Below are 16,861 nucleotides of genomic sequence, written 5' to 3'. Positions count from 1 at the left end.
GAGAGGGCTAATAATCTCGACCCTTCCAAGCTTGTTTCTTGCTAGAATCTATAAAGGTACATTTGCCTACCTTGTTTTGAAGGTTAGTCGAAAAATTGCCAAAGATACTCGACACATGTCATCTGATTAAGAAGTTACCTTCACTATTCGAGACCCGTGCTGACATCTACGATGATCCTCGGACCTGAGCGGCCTCATAAGAGGGGCGGCGCCTAGGTAGGAAATGCCTCACGTGGCAGACATTATCCCATTCTAAGGGATCGCATTTTCAATCACTTAGCCCGTATCACACTATTTATTCCAGTCGAAGCAAGAACCAAAGAAATGTTTGAGGCAATCGCTACCTCTTATTAATTCATTTTTGAATCCGGGTTAGATAGGAACCGGCCCAAATATGTCCTAAGGAATTCTTTTAAACACGACGAGCGATAAGATCCAATTTTTCTTGTTGCGGAGGACAGCAAACATCAAGCGATCGATACTTTTCGAAAAACACAAAATGTCGGATTCGGACCTCGTGGTCTGGAACAGACTTTTCTCTGTCCTTGTGATCAACACAACGTAGACCTGCGTTTCCCCGAACCCCGCATCGCTGCAGTCACATCGCTTGGGATGAATTCTCAATGGTCGGAAGTCCGATGCACGACCAACTGGTATTGGATGAAACATCTCGGAGATTATTGGAATGTGTTGTAGATCACTGGTCTGGTTGGTTTCAAAATAGTCAAAAGCGCTTTCCTAGCCCGAAATGACTTCTGTTTCTTTTTCCTCCCACGCGATCTTCTACTCGGACGAGCTGATATTATCCCATTCCCCCAAGTATCTGAACCGACGAGAGAAGCTGAGATTTTCGTCGTCATTTCCCATTCTCCCGTGGTCTACCGACTCGTCGTCTCTCGCCCTCACCGACTTTCTCACATCTCTGCCGCCAGTATGGCAACGCTATGGATATTCGTGGCTCTCGGATATCTACTGCTATATGCCTTCGCCTCGATGCACAAGGACTGGCTTATTTTCATCTCGAATCGTATAACGGGCTGAGACTTGTACGACGCTATGTCTCGGGTCTGATCGAATGGTGAGATCAGTAGCTATAGAGACAATCCTCCTCTCCATCGAGGCATTCAGACCGCCACTTCACAATTTACGCAATGCCCCACCTTTCGAAACTGCCGTGAAATCGAACGCTTCGTCGGGCCATCGGCCATTGATCGACTATGCGACTATGAGTTATGACTATCGAGTTTCTTCAATGATACCCAAAATAAATCTCGACCCGGCACCACCGTGTCCTTTGCTTTTTATCAACAAACACGTTTCAAGATATTTGAAATAAGTGGGGTTCATATTGTCTGGGACAACTTCGTTTGATGAATGACGTTCATGACAGAACTTATGACTGCTGGGCAAAGGCGTTACATGTTCTTCAAGAGTTGCCTTCTGTTTGAGAACAAACGTGTTCAAAATTTATGAGTTTTTGCTGTGGTTTATAATAAAGAGACCAAACTACCACGGCTTGACAATATCATAGTGGAAAGTAAAGGTATGAATTTCCCACGGGCGTCTGAGCACAGACAATAAGTAAGTGTTCTGGGCTTCTTCATCCAGGGTAAATATCCCACATTGAGTTTGCCCTGGATGAGCTCTAGGTCATTCTCAAGGAATGCAGGCTGCGGGGTGGGGAGCGAGTTCCACAAAAGTCATTCCCCGTCATGTCATCAACTCGTAAAAGCCTTCCGTCAGATTTCGAGCGCAGAAGCTTGGTAGTAAAGACGTTCCCAGATCCCAACTAGCTCGCGATGGCAGTTGAGTGTCCTAGGCTCTTTAGAACCAAATCTTGATCAACTCCTCACTGACAGCACTAGGCGTCAAGACACCGCTGTCGGTAATAAGCGCCGAAATGAGATATGGGGGCGTGAAGTCCACCGAATCGCAAAGCGGTAGCTCAATTTGTTGGTTTCCATTGGTATTGGGGGTGGCCGATTCCTCTTTCTGCTCGGTAATGTCATCATCTGATTTGAAATCGATGACGTGCTGGTTGATTGGCAGATCATACTGGCCCAAGGGGTACAGCCGGACGAACTTGTGGCTCTCTGCTACCACATAGAAGGGTTTCCCAATTGCCTTGGCCAGAAGGCCAATCTGGTAGGTGCCCATGCGGGACACAATACCACCGTTCTCGACCACACCCTCCGCACCGACAATAACCATATCTGTTTTTCCGAGAGCGTATGCGACTGCTGATTCCGGGATCGTTGATACGGGGACACCTTTGGCTCTCAAAGCCCGCACTGTCTCCATACCCTCCGGCTCCCCAGAAGGTTCGTCGGCATTCTTGAACGAGGACAAGACGTAAATGACCCGGAAGCGCACCGCCGAGGGGCCGCCTTCATCATCTGCAGCCTTCTGCAACAGAGATGCGACGGCTCTGGATCCACCGTTGGTGAGCACCGTGCAGCCATCACGGATGAACCCTCGTCCAAAGGTCGCGATCTTCTCTCGGCTCTCCTTTGCGCGCCGAATGAACAGTCGTCCATTTGACAATAGATGTGTGCGGATGGCTTTAAAGTCGCCGGCAGGACCGAGCTGACCAGGTCGTTGTAATGTGGTGATGAGGTATCGTTGGAAAAGATCGGTTCCGGCCGACAGACCGATGGGGTTGGGGATGGCCTTTTTCAAGTGTGCGGTAGACTTTTCCAGGAGATCAAGGGTTTCGGAAATTGTCGAGGAGGGCTCCTTCGTCAGAAGTAGCACAAGAGCTTCAATGGCCGCAATGGGCATTGTGAGATCGGGATCGGAGCGCAGGAGCTCATTGTATGTTGCGACGATGCTGCGGGAGGATGAGTACAGCACTCGGGCAATGATGGGGGCAAGTACTCACTCAAATGACTTCGCGCCCGCCGCAGCCGAGCTTCCTGTCATCGTAGCCATGGTGTTCTGGGCAGAAGCTCTGATCGAGAAGTTCGAGGAACTGAAAGAGTCACGATTTCTTTGATGGCGTTTGCCGTGTTTGCACTCTGCCCCTCCAGCATTGGGCTAACCCGATGCGGGTGTCGTGCGGGCTCCTCTCCAAAGTAAACAATCGCAGCAAATCATAACATCACTCGCCTCCCTGACTCCCTACGCTGCCGACTGCTTGATCTCCCATTCTTAAAGCTGATTGCGATCACTCCGCTCGCGCAACGCGATGGCGTACAACCATCGCATGAGTATGGCTGGCTCCCAGCAGCAGCACAACCGGGGTCGCAAGAAGGAAGACGATAATGACGCATTGATGCGCCTGGTCAGTCCCGACCTTGGTCTTGCACAAGACTCGGATCCAAAGCACAGTGGACCATCAGCTAACATTGCCACAGCCTGATAGAGAAATTGCAGGATGTATCAACGACATCGGTATTCCGTTCACGGCAGCCGACTTGGCCAAACCGAATCCCCAGCAGATCCAGATGGTCTTCGAATGGTTCGCCGAGCTTCTCATGAACATTACGCGCGAGACGGTTGAACCAGCTATGCATGCAGCTGCGGAAGATACATGCGGCGACTACCCCGACATCGTCCCCAATGATACTCGGAACCTCATGGGATTTTTCATAAGCGTTCGGAGACTACTAACGGAGGTACCTGACCACTGTTACAAGAAACCGCATTAAGCACCGCGACTAATCTCATCTGTCCACACTATAGTGCGGCGTCAACGACTTTACCTTCACCGACCTGACAAAACCGACCCACGACCGACTTGTTAAGATCTTCTCCTATCTCATCAACTTCGTTCGCTTCCGCGAGTCGCAGACACCCATAATCGACGAGCACTTCAACAAAACCGAGAAAACCAAATCGCGCATCGATGAGCTGTTCGCTGAGAACCAGGAAATGGAGCAACGCCTAGCGGAGATGCGACAGAACCAACAAGCCAACGAGTCTCAGGTTCGCGAGAAAGTGGCCAGGAACGACGAGCTCAAGGCACGCCTGATAGAGCTGGGCCGAGAGCAGTCACGAGTGGCAGAGACACTTGACCGAGTCAAGAGCGAGAGGCAACGGCGGCAGCAACAACTGGAGGAAAAGATGGAGAAGACCGTCCGGAGCCGTCAAGAAGCCGAAAAGCTGCGGCCTTATGTTCTCGAGTCTCCCGCCACCTTGCAGTCGTCCTTGACCGAATTGGCTGAGAATCTCATGCGCGAAAAGGCTCAGATCGACGCGATGGAGAAGCGGGCACGCGCTCTCCAGACCTCCTCGGATACTTTTACGGTTGTTTCCAACGACGTGCAAGCGTGCGTGAAGCTACTCGATGACATTTCCTCCGAGCTCCAAAAGGAAGATGAAGAGGAGTCCCGCGCGGCCCGCAACAAGGAGGCGATTTCGGATCGAGGTAACAGCGTCCGGGAAGTGGAACAGACTGAGAAGCTCCTGCAGCGGCAACTGGCCCGTTGGCACGAGAGAATCGAGGGTCTTCGCAAAAATGCACAGGAGAAGGCCGAGATTGCTCAGGCCCGGATGGAGGAGCTCCGCAATGTCCAGAAGCAGCTTCGCGAGGAGCGAGCAGAGAAACAACGTGACATGGAGCGCAGGCGGATTCGCATTGAGCAGACTGAGAAGAAAGTACGTTTTTGGTATCGCAGCTGTGAGACCATCCTGCTAACCCATTCTAGATGGTCGATCTTAAAGAAAACATCGAGAGTGAGATTCAATCAGCCCATGATCAATATCTCAAGCTGGAAGCCCACATCAAGCTCTACATCACGGAGGTGGAAAAGTCACTGTGAGGAATCGGTTTTGTGGCTTTACGGTTCAGGAGTTCAGAGGTTAAGTCAAGGATACCCGGGCAGTACAGGTTCATTTCGAGGAGTTTCATCATGTTGCAAGTGTTTTGGCTCACTTTTTCTCATTTTCAATCGACACCATATATCTTTATGAGCGTATTTCTTCGTCAAAGTCGAACCAGCGTTGGGCTATTTGTTTAATGGTCACGCCACGTCCGCCCCAACTGCCTTCTTCGCCGCGTATCCGGACGGAGCCATTTAGTAAGGGGACTCGCGTATCCCAGAGTCTTCCACCCCAATCGTCACTCGTAGGGGTCACGGAGTTGGTACATTCGCAGAGCATCAGGTCTAATCCTACACGGGAGGCCGTCTCAACTGCTGCAGCAAATGTTCTCGAAAGTCCCTGGGCCGAGAACTCCGTAGTGGTTCCGTGTAAAGCAACCATATCCAGAATTGCCAGTAGTCGCTGTTTGCCTGGTTGCTCTTTACCAGTTGATCCCAGAGCTGCAAGATAGGCCCGAAGACTCTCCAGAGATGAGCAGAACGTCAGTTGGATCCGGCTAGAGTTGGCAAGTAACCCAATTGTTTGGGTGAGGAGGTCATGACGAGGTATCGCACTCGAATCGGCGCGTTGTGAGTGAATAGCGGCTGCTAGTTGCACCAGAAATTCGGTTCTGGTGCCGCAGACGATGAGTCGGGTGTCTGTACCGGTGTCGAGCAATTGTTGTAGAAGATCAGTTACCAGGCTGCAGAAAGCGACGGTTCGTATTTGGCCCATGACGCATCACCTGCTTTGGAATCGCAAAATCTTCACTTTGCGATCTGTCATTTGCCCCGTGAACTGGTGTGTTTGGACCAAAATCATGGCGTTGGGTTGCAGCCCGCCATAGACTTGGAGAGTGGTTGTGGTAGAGATCAGCGGAGTCCGTTTTGCGCCGCGGAGGTCATGCTCCTCCGCCTTGCCTCCCCCACCTGCCTTCATCACTCCCAGTCAATTCTCACACTGGGGCCCCTCGGAGGCTGGAATTACAATGGAGACCATATCCAGGATATCCTCGATGCTGGAAACAGGTACGTCAGTTTGTGTTTGGTTGTACGCGCCCGGAGACTTTGGACTGATCGGTGGTCACTGTGCGCATAGCTCGAGAGCTCACCCTGGAGGCCGCCCAGTCCGCTACGAGCAACCGAAGCTCTAAGACCGATTATTCCTCGCGCACCTACAGCGTCGCTCACATCAAAAAGCTGCTGGACAGTCGCCATGAGCGGGAGGTCCTGGATGGAATGCGGCGGGTTATCTCGGTATGATCGTGCCCCAATAATGGACGAGGACGAACGCAGTGACTAACTCATTTATCTTTGCGACCGCTGAAGTTGATGTACCGCTCCGAGCCCTCCATGACCTTCTTTTCGGCCGTCGTCAAGAACGCCGCCAGCGCTAATCTCGAAGTCAAGAAACTGGTCTACATCTACCTGGTCGACCATGCGGAAGCGGAACCAGATCTGGCATTGCTATCAATCAATGCGATCCAGAAATCTCTCACAGATTCGAACCCGCAAGTGCGGACAATGGCATTGCGAACCATGTCCGGTATCCGCGTGCCGGTTATCAGCCAGATCGTGTCACTGGCCATCAAGCGCGGATGCGGCGATATGAGCCCCCATGTGCGGAAAGCAGCGGCTTTGGCCATTCCCAAGTGCTATCGCTTAGACCCGAACACACTGCCGCAGTTGATCGGGTATATCTCAACGCTCCTTGGTGACTCCCAATACTTCGTGGTGGGTCCGGCGGTTGCCGCATTCTTGGAGGTTTGCCCTGAGCAAATTGACCTTGTTCACAAGCATTATCGCAGCTTGGTGAAGAAGCTTGTAGATATGGACGAATGGAGTCAGCTCTCAACATTACGCCTTCTCACATTCTATGCTCGCCAATGCTTCCCTCGCCGGACTCAAAAGATCAAGCAAGCGGTCTCTAAACCATTCTATGAGGACGAGGATCAGGGGCAGAACGCTCAGGATGGTGGCGAAGAATACGAAGTTCCAATCCTGGATCCAGATCTCGAACTGCTGCTTCGAGCATGCAAATTGCTGTTGCAGAATCGCAACTCGGCCGTCATTGTCAGCGTTGTTCGCTGTTTCCTTTACTTGGCACCCCCGGAGTACCTTGCCTCGGCCATAGGCCCTTTGGTGGCTTTGCTCCGAAGTCCTCGAGACATGCAGCTGATTGCTCTCTACAACATTGTTGTGGTGGCCTTGAGAGACCCGAAACCATTTACAAAATATGTCGCTCGCTTCCTCGTTCACGCCAACGACCCACCGCATATCTGGCGTTTGAAGTTGGAGGCCTTGACTATTGTGTTCCCCCACTGCGGGAAACATTGGAAGGGTGTAATCATCAGCGAACTGGAACATTTCTCCAAGGGCACCGACCCCGAATTGGTTCGAGAAAGTGTGCGAGCTATTGGGAGATGTGCACAGGGGGACGCCAAAACTGCCGACATGTGCTTGCGAATCCTGCTTGGCCAAATCTCTAGTCTGGACGGCAACCTTGTTTCCGAGTCCTTGACCGTCATCCGCCATTTGATCCAGCAGGATCCGTCTTCCCATAAGCAAACTGTTGTTCAACTCGTTACATACCTTGGCACAACAACGAACCCCGACGCAAGAGCTACGATTATCTGGCTAGTGGGCGAGTTCGCGGGCGTGGACCCGGGAAACAATATTGCACCTGATGTTCTCCGCATACTTATTCAAGGATTTGCCGATGAAACAGAAGTTGTTAAACAACAAATTGTCCTACTTGGTGCCAAGGTTTACCTCCACCATCTGCTACAAAACCCACCGGGGCCTTCAAAGGAGGAGCCTCCAGCATCGCCCAGGCTTCCAGCCAACCTTGAACAGGAAATTCACAACGAGTGGACCGAGGACCGAACCGAGGAGCAAAAAGAACCCAGTCAGGAGCCAGAAGACGAGAACAATGAAAAAGGAAAAGACCAAGCAAAGGAAGAGGAAGAGGAAGATCGCATCACCCTGCTCTGGCGCTATATCCTCCTTCTCGCACGTTATGACAGCTCATACGATCTCCGTGACCGCGCCCGTCTTTACAAAGCCCTCCTCGCCAGTCCCTCATCCACACAACTGGCTAACCTGCTACTTCTGGCCCCCAAGCCCGTCCCTCACGCCCCGAGTCCCTCCGAAACACGCAAAGACCTCCTCATCGGAACGGCAACCCTTGTCACCGGTCCCGAAGCGGGTTACCACGGCCTCCGCGGTTACGTCAATATTCCCGACTGGGTCGAGCTAGGACAGGAGCCAGACCCAAGTTCGCGCACCGAAGACGTCAAGCCCGAATCAACCACCCTCCAGTCCTCGATGACTGCCGGCGAACGCTTGGACCGAGCACTTCGCGAGCATCAGACTACTGCCACGCCGCATCGGCATAATGCTGCGCCTCTCTCAGGGTCATCCAACAAGAAGAGTCTTGATCAGTGGCTTGATGAAGAGGAAGAAGAGACAGAATCTGAAACGGAGTCGGAGGGTGAAACTGATTCTGATGAGTATGAGACAGACTCCGAAGAGGAAGAGTCTGATGAGGATGAAGGGGAGGAGGAGGAGGATGATGATGACGAGGAAGCTGAAACTGATTCTGAGAGCGAGGCTGTTCACAAGGAGGCTCAGCAGCTGCTCGGTTAGTCTGGTCATAGGGCTTAGGATTTGTATAGCAGGCGGCTTGGAGCGGATGAATAGACTTGATATTATATTGAATAGAAATGTCCTATTACGTGGAAGATCTGAGTTCTATAGTTCTTACCACCATACTACAACCCTTTGGCTTGAATCATTCTATCCATTGAAGATCATTACTATCTTTCTCATAGGCTGGCACCTCAGTTAGTAATGACCGGGCATGGGTGATGCACAAAGTGGGCCCGCCACATCCTTTTTACTTGTGTTATATTTCTCGGCCATGCAAGAGACAAGTAATGAGGCAAATTGTAAATTGGTTGGGCACTTTCGGAGCGTTATACAAGCTCTGGGTACCCGGGGAGTTTTATCAGGCCCTGCATGAATAAACTATTCCTGTATGTGTTTGGAAACCCATGGAGCAAGGTTGTTACAGCAGGAAGGTGCCAAAAATGTCAAGTGCATACTTCCAGATCTGAAGATGGAAGCCGATCACGTGTATGATAAGCGGTACACGACGGCAGAACGCGCCCCGACGGAGTGCAGCTCGGAGTCTTCCTCAAAAGGCTTTGGATCTCTCTGCTTGAGACGATACTACACATTTATCGAAGTGGTGATTGTATTCGTGATCATGATGCCCGCTGTGAACCAACCCTCCAATCCCATTTCTCGTTGATCGCTATTGTCCCTGTCGTCTCTTTTTGGCTTCCTTCTCTTAGCCTCACAGAGCACCGCCGGCTTTCATCCACTTGCTACTATTTTCTGGTAATCATCTGTTTAACTATACCTCCGGAGCTCTCGTTAGGGGGTGGTTCCATTCCTTTCGGGTGAATTTCACAGCTTTTCGTCGCCATGCCTGGCCTTCCTAGTATGTTGTGCGCTGCAGCCAGCCGTCACTCCGGCCTCGGCCCCCTCCGAGCTTCGGTAAGCAAAGCTGACGTCGGTCCCAGCCAGTATCGACCTAGATGAGTGCATCGAGAGACTCTATCGCAAGGAGCTCCTGGCCGAGCCCGTGATCGAGGCTATCTGTGCCAAGACTAAGGAGCTGCTCATGAAAGAGAGCAATGTGGTTCATATCAAGGCGCCGGTGACTGTTGTGGGGGATATCCATGGCCAGTTCTTCGATTTGCTGGAGATTTTCCGGATCGGTGGCTTCTGTCCCAACACAAATTATCTTTTCCTCGGTTAGTTTCCCGCTCTGCTTGTCCGTGAGGGGCAGGTTGGTTCTGTTTTCTGTATGTGTGAGAGGAGTTGCTGACTTAGACGTGAGTAGGGGACTATGTCGATCGTGGCCTTTTCAGTGTAGAGACTATCTCACTGCTCGTTTGCCTCAAGCTGCGCTATCCGGACCGAGTACACCTAATCCGCGGCAACCACGAGTCCCGCGGCGTTACCCAATCCTACGGCTTTTATACCGAGTGTGCGCGCAAATATGGAAATGCCAATGTGTGGCATTACTTTACAGATATGTTTGACTACTTGACGCTAAGTGTCGTGATCAACGACGAGATCTTCTGTGTGCATGGAGGTCTCTCTCCTTCTATCCACTCTATCGACCAGATTAAGATTATTGACCGGTTTCGAGAGATTCCACATGAAGGACCAATGGCCGACTTGGTTTGGTCTGATCCGGATCCAGACCGAGATGAATTCTCTCTTTCTCCTCGAGGCGCTGGATATACATTTGGTGCCCAGGTGGTTCGGAAATTCCTCGAGGTGAATAACATGTCCCACATACTGCGGGCCCACCAGCTCTGTAATGAGGGCTACCAGGTCCTGTTTGATGACCGGCTGAGCACGGTTTGGAGTGCGCCCAACTACTGCTACAGATGTGGCAACCTCGCCAGTGTGCTGGAGGTGGGTGATAAAATGGAGCGCTTCTTCAACATCTTTGACGCGGCCCCTGAAAATGATGTGCATCGCAGTGAGCAGCAGGCACAGCAGAACAGGGACTCGCAGCCAGTGATTGACTATTTCTTGTGATACCCCTGGATTTTGTTTTTAGCTTGTTTAATTATGCCGTACACCATACAGGAGTTGGGGAAGGGGAAAGAAAATATGACTGCACATTCACGGGTCTAGCAAGGCTGGCTATTTCGAACATGTGACACATACAAACATCTACATGAAAAGGAGACTTGAAAAGAAAAAGACAACAAACAATATCTGCCCAAGAATGAGGGCTTCAATCCGTGCAAAGTAAACGGGCCCGAGCCGGATCCATCTCTACCAGGCTTTTGGAGTCAAAAGGAAATTCGTCACGCGTGGAAACAATGTAGCCGCTCAAGAATTCAACGTAGTATCAGTCCAAGGGCTTTGAACTGTTTACCAGTCCTTGGCGATGTCAAAGGACCAATCAAACTGGAGGTGAGTGTGGTCATCATCATCAACGAAGCGAGAGGCGGCGTTGTAGTGGCCGCGAGCGAGCATGCCCGAAGGAGCCTCCTCCTCGTTGACTGGGAAAGAAGAGTCAGCCAATGCGATCAGTGTATAGCGAAATTGATGGCTACTCACATTCCTTCTCATACACAGGCTTGTCGGTGGTGCTGGGGGCGAAGCTGCCCAGCATCTCCTCATCCTTGCTCACACGGATACCCTTGCGCTTGACAGCCTGCACGTACTTGAGACCGCTCAAGACATCGTGATTGACCTGGAAGACAACCTTGATGTGGAACTTGGCACCCTCCTTAATAGTGAAGGGCTTGTCCTTCAGAGTCGAGAGAGACTGAGGGGTGGACAGATCGATCACGACGTTCTCGCGGCCCGGGGAGACCAGGGCGAGCGACTTGATGACACACTTGGGGTCGCTGGGCTGGCCGATGGGGTCGCCGGTGTTCAGGCCCAGGGAAGCCTTCCAGCGGTTCATGGCCTCGTCATCCTTGTCTGCAGGGGGAGGAGCAGCGTCAGTACAGGGTCGGTGGTAGAATGTAATTGAGCACGAAAGGGAAGGAACTAACCGAGCTCCTGGTACTCCTGGAGAGACTTCTTCTCTCCGACCTTGAAGCCCTGGGTCTTGCTGGTGGCAAGATCGTCGTCGTGGTGGTCGGCCATTGTTGTTCTTGTTGTTGTTGGTGTTGATGTGGTGGGGGTAAGTTTGGTTGGGAGGGGAAGAGGTCGGTCAACGGGGAATTGGGGAAGGAGAAATAGAGATTGACAAGTGACAGGAGAGGATTAGACAGGAGGGAAGAGGAGAAAGATATCACCCACTTGTCTCCTGAGTCGTGGTGGGGTTACAGAAAGGCGGTGGAGGAAGAGGGGCGAGGCTATTCGGATCTTCGCAACAACTTAAGAACGCGTTGCAGCATACATACGCGCCGCATATCTATTATTTCCGGCGTATACGAGCTTATCCCTCCTTTGGCAGTACCAGCTATGAAGACGAGGGTGGTGTTGTGGTAGAGCTCATCAATATTGGCCATCCGGGTGGGATGGTCCTCGTGGCGGTACACAGTACACGGCATGGAGGATCTAGGCCCAGAGGCAACTAAATTGTGGGAGCCAGTTGAGCCCGTTATTATTGGAGTGTAGCTAGATGGACTCCACCTGGGGGGAGGGGCGCAGCCTGATCAGAAGTACTATCGTTCCAAGTACTTAATACGAGCAAACCACTATACGCGGGAAAGTTGAGTGTTCGAAGTAAACAGAGTTGAATGCCTCAGGAATGCAGAGGTCACGGGGCCAACGCCCCAACGAAGTGTATCTCCGTAACGGCGTAACTTTGTCATTGACAAATAGAAGTGGACAATTACAAGCCCCATACGATACACAAACCGGACCATGCCGGAAGAAGTCAAGGCTCATACAGGGAGACTCCCCATTCCGTCGCGACGGGGCGTCTCCCCTGATTGTCTTTTCTTTTATAGTCGTCTTTTTGGTGGACTACTTTATTGTTCTGATTCTCAGACCTTTGGCGCGTTCTTTCTACCCCGCGTTCGTGTTCCTTGTCGGTTTTGATATCCGATCTCGACCGTCTATTTGCGACGCGCCTGCTACGTGGCTGCCATTGGCGCAACTTTCTCTTCGCATCTGACCGTGCTCGTTTGATCGTCTCGCAACTCGCCCAGCATGTCGCGAACTCTCCCTAAGAGGACTAACCCGCTGATTCTCAGCGACGTCTCTCCGGCATGTAAGTCTCCTCTTGAAATGCGTGGTCGCGCGGCCCCTCATGCGACCGCTGTCCCGCCTTATCGTTCCTACCTGCCCTCATTTTTTCTCGCCGCCATGGCTAACCCATCTCCCTCCGTGATTCTAGACGATGAGCTTCTTGCGCGCCGCCGTCTCGGCAAGACCAACCTGGCCGTCAAGCCCACCCTCATTGGTTCGTCGAATGCTACCAAGCCCGAGAACCTGGGCGTCTTCGAGTACGCCCACCTCCGCGCCCCTTTGCCCCAGGATCTGAAGGGCTCCGAGATCTTCCCCTCGCACCCCGCTGTCTCGCACCCAGAAACCTACTTCTTGATGGTAAGAGATGCCGATCATTAAAAAAAACATGCTATGATAAGCAGTCGCTAATCTTCTACGTGGGAAACAGCGTCGGAGCAAGGATGGCTTCGTCAGCGCAACGGGCATGTTCAAGATCGCTTTCCCCTGGGCCAAGACCGACGAGGAGAAGAATGAGAGAGAGTACCTGAAGTCTCGAGAGTACACGAGCCAGGAGGAAGTGGCTGGCAATGTTTGGATTTCCCCGCTGTTTGGTAGGTCTATCAACTTCACCGGCTTATGTACACCATTGCTTTATCCTAACCGTCTTCTCAGCTCTTGAACTTGCTCGAGAATACCAGATGTATGACTGGGTGCGCGCCTTGTTGGATCCTACCGATATCGTGCAAAGCCCGTCAAGCGCAAAGAAGCAGATCACCCCCCCACCCAAGTTCGATCTGCCCGAGGATGATCACACTCCGTCGCAGCGCCGTAGCCGCCGCTCGGTGTCGCCCAGCAAGAAGTCCCTCTCGCCTCGCAAGTCCCGGAATTCCAAGTCTGCGAAGGATGTCCCCAGCACTCCGTCAACAGCGGCTGCCAACAACTCACTTCAAGAAGCGTTGTCAATCACAGCCAATATGGAGTCGGAGGAGAAAGAGTCTAAGCTGATTGCCGCGGAGGAGATTGAGGTGAAGACCACCGAGTCACCGAAGAAGAAGGGCCGGAAATCCAAGAAGGCTGCTGAGGCCGAAGAGGAGAAGGAAAATGAGAAGGAGGCCAAGAAGGAAGAGAAGAAGACCGAGAAGAAGAAGAAGAAGAAGGAAGCCAAGGAGAAGGAGACCGAGGTCGAGGTCACCGAGACCACCGAAGCCACACCCAAGGGCAAGACTTCCCAGACCATCGTTTCACTTGACACGCCCATCAGCCTGCCGGAAGTGCCCTCCGCGGCCGAAACGGAGGATATGATCGCCAAGGCCAAGGAAATGGTGGCCGATGCCATCAAGGGTCAGAGCGAGGGATCGTCATCTGCCAAGGTGACGAAGAAGCGCAAGCCCGAGGAGGATGACGAGGAGACTGCGGCCGAGTCCGCCCAACGGGTGAAGAAGGCCAAGGTGTTGGAGGACAAGCTCAAGCGCGAGCGTGTCCGCAACCGTGCTCTGTTCGGTGTTTCCGCTGCTTTTGCTCTTGCGTAAGTGGATTCTACCTGTTTGGTTTATATATTGCTTGCTAACTGAGCCCAGTGCCTCAATCCCCTATTTCTTCTAGGTCAGGCTTTGGTCGAGCCTGGAGGACTATATCCAGGCAGTACTCATTCCCTTTCAATTCCCATGATGCCGTCCCGCCATTGGACATGCTGAACGGCTGCTCCAACCCCGAGGATCGTCTTACACTCCTTGCGCTTGTCCGGTACCGATAGGGCAAGCTCAATCCCCTCTCCCCGATTTCCCATCTCCGTTGTCTTGATGATAAATATATTCCTCCCCAGCCCTCCTCGAGTGTGCACTGTACTTCCTTGACATCATTTCCTTTAATATCTCCCCTTACACTTTGAGAACGACACGTGCTTGTACCCTCTATCCCCGAATCACTAAAGAGACATGTTCCGAATCCATCCTCCCATCGATTTATTCCCCTCCCCCTTCTCTGGATACCAAATACTCGATTCCGTTGTTTGTCTTTGGCTGCCCTGCGCTGTAGTGAAGATCGCTTTAACGTAGCAATATCTAAACATTTCAAAAGCCATTCACATTCACTTGTAGATAAACCTCGAAATATATGCACGCACGGCCTAACCATGAAATGTAGCGAATTCAAAAAGGCCCATATCAGGGTACTTTTTTCCTTGCGAGGTCAGACGAAGAACTGCGATGATGCGACTCTGCGGGACGAGTGCAAACATGTAAAACAATAGCTCTCCAACTCCGCGCATTGTTCCGTCTTTGATCCGAATCCTTGCACTTTCTCTCATCATTCTTCTCTGAATTTTTGAAACGGGCGACGCAATGTCTCTCCCGGGGTTAGAGTTGACACAGCCCTCGGAGGAGAGGCAATTCGCCGCTGCTCCACCGTCGCAGATCGCCCTGAGCTCTGGCTCGGAGTGGAGGTTCGAGGTCGCATTTGGGCATATCGTGAGGGTCAAGGTGCGTGGTATTCCATAGAAATCCCGGGCAAATCTGTTCGCTGGAGCTTCAAATCGTTCCTAAGTGACTGCGCTGACCTGAGCTCATCGCAGCTTCTCACCGGTACGGCAGAGCTCTTCGGAACAGAACTCGCACCGTTGCAGACGTACACCTTCTCCGGCACGAAAGGCGCAATCTATACATGGCACGGCTGTGAGCTGGAGGTCAGCGCCGGAGAGACGGGCTTTATGACGCTCGATGGAGTCACGCCAACGGCCGGGCACGGCGCGGGCGGCTGCCAGAGTGAATACACCGCTGAAGAGACACCGATGGTGGAGTACTCCAACGTACATTTTGCGCTGGAGGCAATGCGAGAAGAAGCCCAGGCATCGAGCAAGGACGGACCCCGTGTTCTGTTGCTGGGCCCTGAAAACGCTGGCAAGACCAGTCTCGCCAAGATCTTGACTGCCTATTCTACAAAGGTCGGCCGCCAGCCGCTAGTCGTCAACCTGGACCCGACCGAGGGCATGCTGAGCGTCCCCGGTACATTGACTGCAACTGCCTTCCGGACCATGCTGGACATCGAGGAGGGCTGGGGCAGCAGTCCCATGTCCGGGCCCAGCCCTGTGCCCGTGAAGCTCCCTCTCGTCTACAGCTACCCGATGGCCAACCCACTCGACGCTGAAGGCTCTGTCTACAGGCCCGTTGTATCGCGACTGGCACTTTCAGTAACCGGCCGTATGGCCGAAGACGAGGACGCACGAGAGACAGGAATCATTGTCGATACACCGGGGATCCTGAGCAGCGGCAAGCCCGGCAGTCTGGAGTTGATCAACCACATCGTGACCGAGTTCGCCATCACCACAATCTTGGTAATTGGCTCCGAGCGACTATATAGCGCCATGGTCAAGCAGTACGACAACAAGCCCAGCGCAAGCGCCACAGCAGCCGTTTTTGACGAGCGCGTTTCCGTCGTGAAGCTGTCCAAGTCAGGCGGCTGTGTCGATCGTGACGCTGCTTTCCTCAAGGCAACACGCGAGTCGCAAATTCGATCTTACTTCTTCGGCAACCCAATCCCTTCTACCGGAACCGCGGCGCTCTCGCTCTCCTCATCTTCGGCCGTTACTCTCTCCCCCCACGCCCAGCAGCTGGATTTCGCCGCTCTCTCCGTTTACAGCTACACTGTAACATCGACAGAAGACGAAGACGAAGACGAGTACGACCCGTCCCAACTCGGCACTGGGGAGTCATTCCTCCCAGGCGGTGGCTCAGAAGACTACACACCTCAGGAATCGGACCACGGTACACCTCTTCCTGGCGTCGGCTTCTCAGGCGACGCATCAAATCAAACACCACCGACCAACGTCCCCTTGAAAAAGATCCTCCCTCCCGCCCCATCAACCCTTGCCAATACTCTCCTCGCAATCACCCACGCCCCAACAACCGCCTCCCCCGCTGACGTCCGCGACGCCAGCATCATGGGCTTCCTCTACGTTGCAGACGTCGATGCTGACAAGGGCAAGATCCGGGTGCTCGCGCCAGTCGGTGGACGCGTACCAACGCGCGCGATCATCTGGGCTAAGCGGTGGCCCGGTGAGGTTGTGGGGCTTGTTGGGTAAGATCATTTCGTTTTCACATATGCATTTCTCGTGCTAGCCTTTGTGGTATGCGGCGTTTGGAATTCCGAGGTTTGGGCGGGTTGACGGTCATGTGCATGGTGCGGTGTATATATGCAGCCTATTTAGCGCATAAATTTACCTTGTTTTCAATCTCATACTTCAAGATCTCGGGACCGATATAGCGGATAATGTGTCAACCTCGTCAATCAACTTGATCATACCGAATACCTTTACAGCCCTACCTACTTACAGCTTTTCTCTT

General features: G+C 52.6%; 8 protein-coding genes across 8 annotated transcripts; 5 read left to right on the top strand and 3 right to left on the bottom strand.

Moving 5' to 3' along the window:
* Positions 1 to 1,824: 1,824 nt before the first annotated feature.
* Positions 1,825 to 2,931, bottom strand: N7498_008243 (translation initiation factor eIF2B subunit alpha; the record flags this gene model as incomplete). The annotated part of the gene is made up of 2 exons (XM_058455305.1): positions 1,825 to 2,830; positions 2,882 to 2,931. The coding sequence occupies 2 exons, from the start codon at positions 2,929 to 2,931 to the stop codon at positions 1,825 to 1,827; spliced, it is 1,056 nt and encodes a 351-aa protein (XP_058305293.1).
* A 256-nt stretch (positions 2,932 to 3,187) lies between these two features.
* Positions 3,188 to 4,763, top strand: nuf2 (kinetochore-associated Ndc80 complex subunit NUF2; the record flags this gene model as incomplete). The annotated part of the gene is made up of 4 exons (XM_058455304.1): positions 3,188 to 3,283; positions 3,357 to 3,617; positions 3,685 to 4,599; positions 4,650 to 4,763. The coding sequence occupies 4 exons, from the start codon at positions 3,188 to 3,190 to the stop codon at positions 4,761 to 4,763; spliced, it is 1,386 nt and encodes a 461-aa protein (XP_058305292.1).
* A 145-nt stretch (positions 4,764 to 4,908) lies between these two features.
* Positions 4,909 to 5,538, bottom strand: N7498_008241 (uncharacterized protein; the record flags this gene model as incomplete). Its single annotated transcript, XM_058455303.1, has 1 exon — positions 4,909 to 5,538. The coding sequence occupies one exon, from the start codon at positions 5,536 to 5,538 to the stop codon at positions 4,909 to 4,911; it is 630 nt and encodes a 209-aa protein (XP_058305291.1).
* A 253-nt stretch (positions 5,539 to 5,791) lies between these two features.
* N7498_008240 (AP-3 complex subunit beta) lies at positions 5,792 to 8,450 on the top strand (the record flags this gene model as incomplete). The annotated part of the gene is made up of 3 exons (XM_058455302.1): positions 5,792 to 5,831; positions 5,902 to 6,059; positions 6,132 to 8,450. The coding sequence occupies 3 exons, from the start codon at positions 5,792 to 5,794 to the stop codon at positions 8,448 to 8,450; spliced, it is 2,517 nt and encodes an 838-aa protein (XP_058305290.1).
* Positions 8,451 to 9,293: 843 nt separating this feature from the next.
* N7498_008239 (serine/threonine-protein phosphatase) lies at positions 9,294 to 10,424 on the top strand (the record flags this gene model as incomplete). The annotated part of the gene is made up of 3 exons (XM_058455301.1): positions 9,294 to 9,309; positions 9,392 to 9,625; positions 9,715 to 10,424. 3 exons carry the CDS (start codon positions 9,294 to 9,296, stop codon positions 10,422 to 10,424), a joined length of 960 nt encoding a protein of 319 aa, XP_058305289.1.
* A 342-nt stretch (positions 10,425 to 10,766) lies between these two features.
* Positions 10,767 to 11,512, bottom strand: N7498_008238 (rho GDP-dissociation inhibitor; the record flags this gene model as incomplete). The annotated part of the gene is made up of 3 exons (XM_058455300.1): positions 11,399 to 11,512; positions 10,956 to 11,324; positions 10,767 to 10,897 (listed from the first exon to the last, which is right to left on the bottom strand). The coding sequence occupies exons 1-3, from the start codon at positions 11,490 to 11,492 to the stop codon at positions 10,767 to 10,769; spliced, it is 594 nt and encodes a 197-aa protein (XP_058305288.1). The 5' UTR covers positions 11,493 to 11,512.
* Positions 11,513 to 12,506: 994 nt separating this feature from the next.
* Positions 12,507 to 14,126, top strand: N7498_008237 (KilA-N domain-containing protein; the record flags this gene model as incomplete). The annotated part of the gene is made up of 4 exons (XM_058455299.1): positions 12,507 to 12,902; positions 12,973 to 13,135; positions 13,197 to 14,049; positions 14,102 to 14,126. 4 exons carry the CDS (start codon positions 12,507 to 12,509, stop codon positions 14,124 to 14,126), a joined length of 1,437 nt encoding a protein of 478 aa, XP_058305287.1.
* A 737-nt stretch (positions 14,127 to 14,863) lies between these two features.
* Positions 14,864 to 16,599, top strand: N7498_008236 (cleavage polyadenylation factor subunit CLP1; the record flags this gene model as incomplete). Its single annotated transcript, XM_058455298.1, has 2 exons — positions 14,864 to 15,001; positions 15,094 to 16,599. 2 exons carry the CDS (start codon positions 14,864 to 14,866, stop codon positions 16,597 to 16,599), a joined length of 1,644 nt encoding a protein of 547 aa, XP_058305286.1.
* Positions 16,600 to 16,861: the final 262 nt, after the last annotated feature.

This window comes from Penicillium cinerascens, assembly GCF_028974065.1.
Source record: "Penicillium cinerascens strain IBT 15544 chromosome Unknown scaffold_4_segment0_segment0, whole genome shotgun sequence".
In the NCBI taxonomy this organism is placed as follows: domain Eukaryota; kingdom Fungi; phylum Ascomycota; class Eurotiomycetes; order Eurotiales; family Aspergillaceae; genus Penicillium; species Penicillium cinerascens.
The sequence above is the reverse complement of the archived record's forward strand: the minus strand, read 5'-3'. Positions and strand labels throughout refer to the sequence as shown.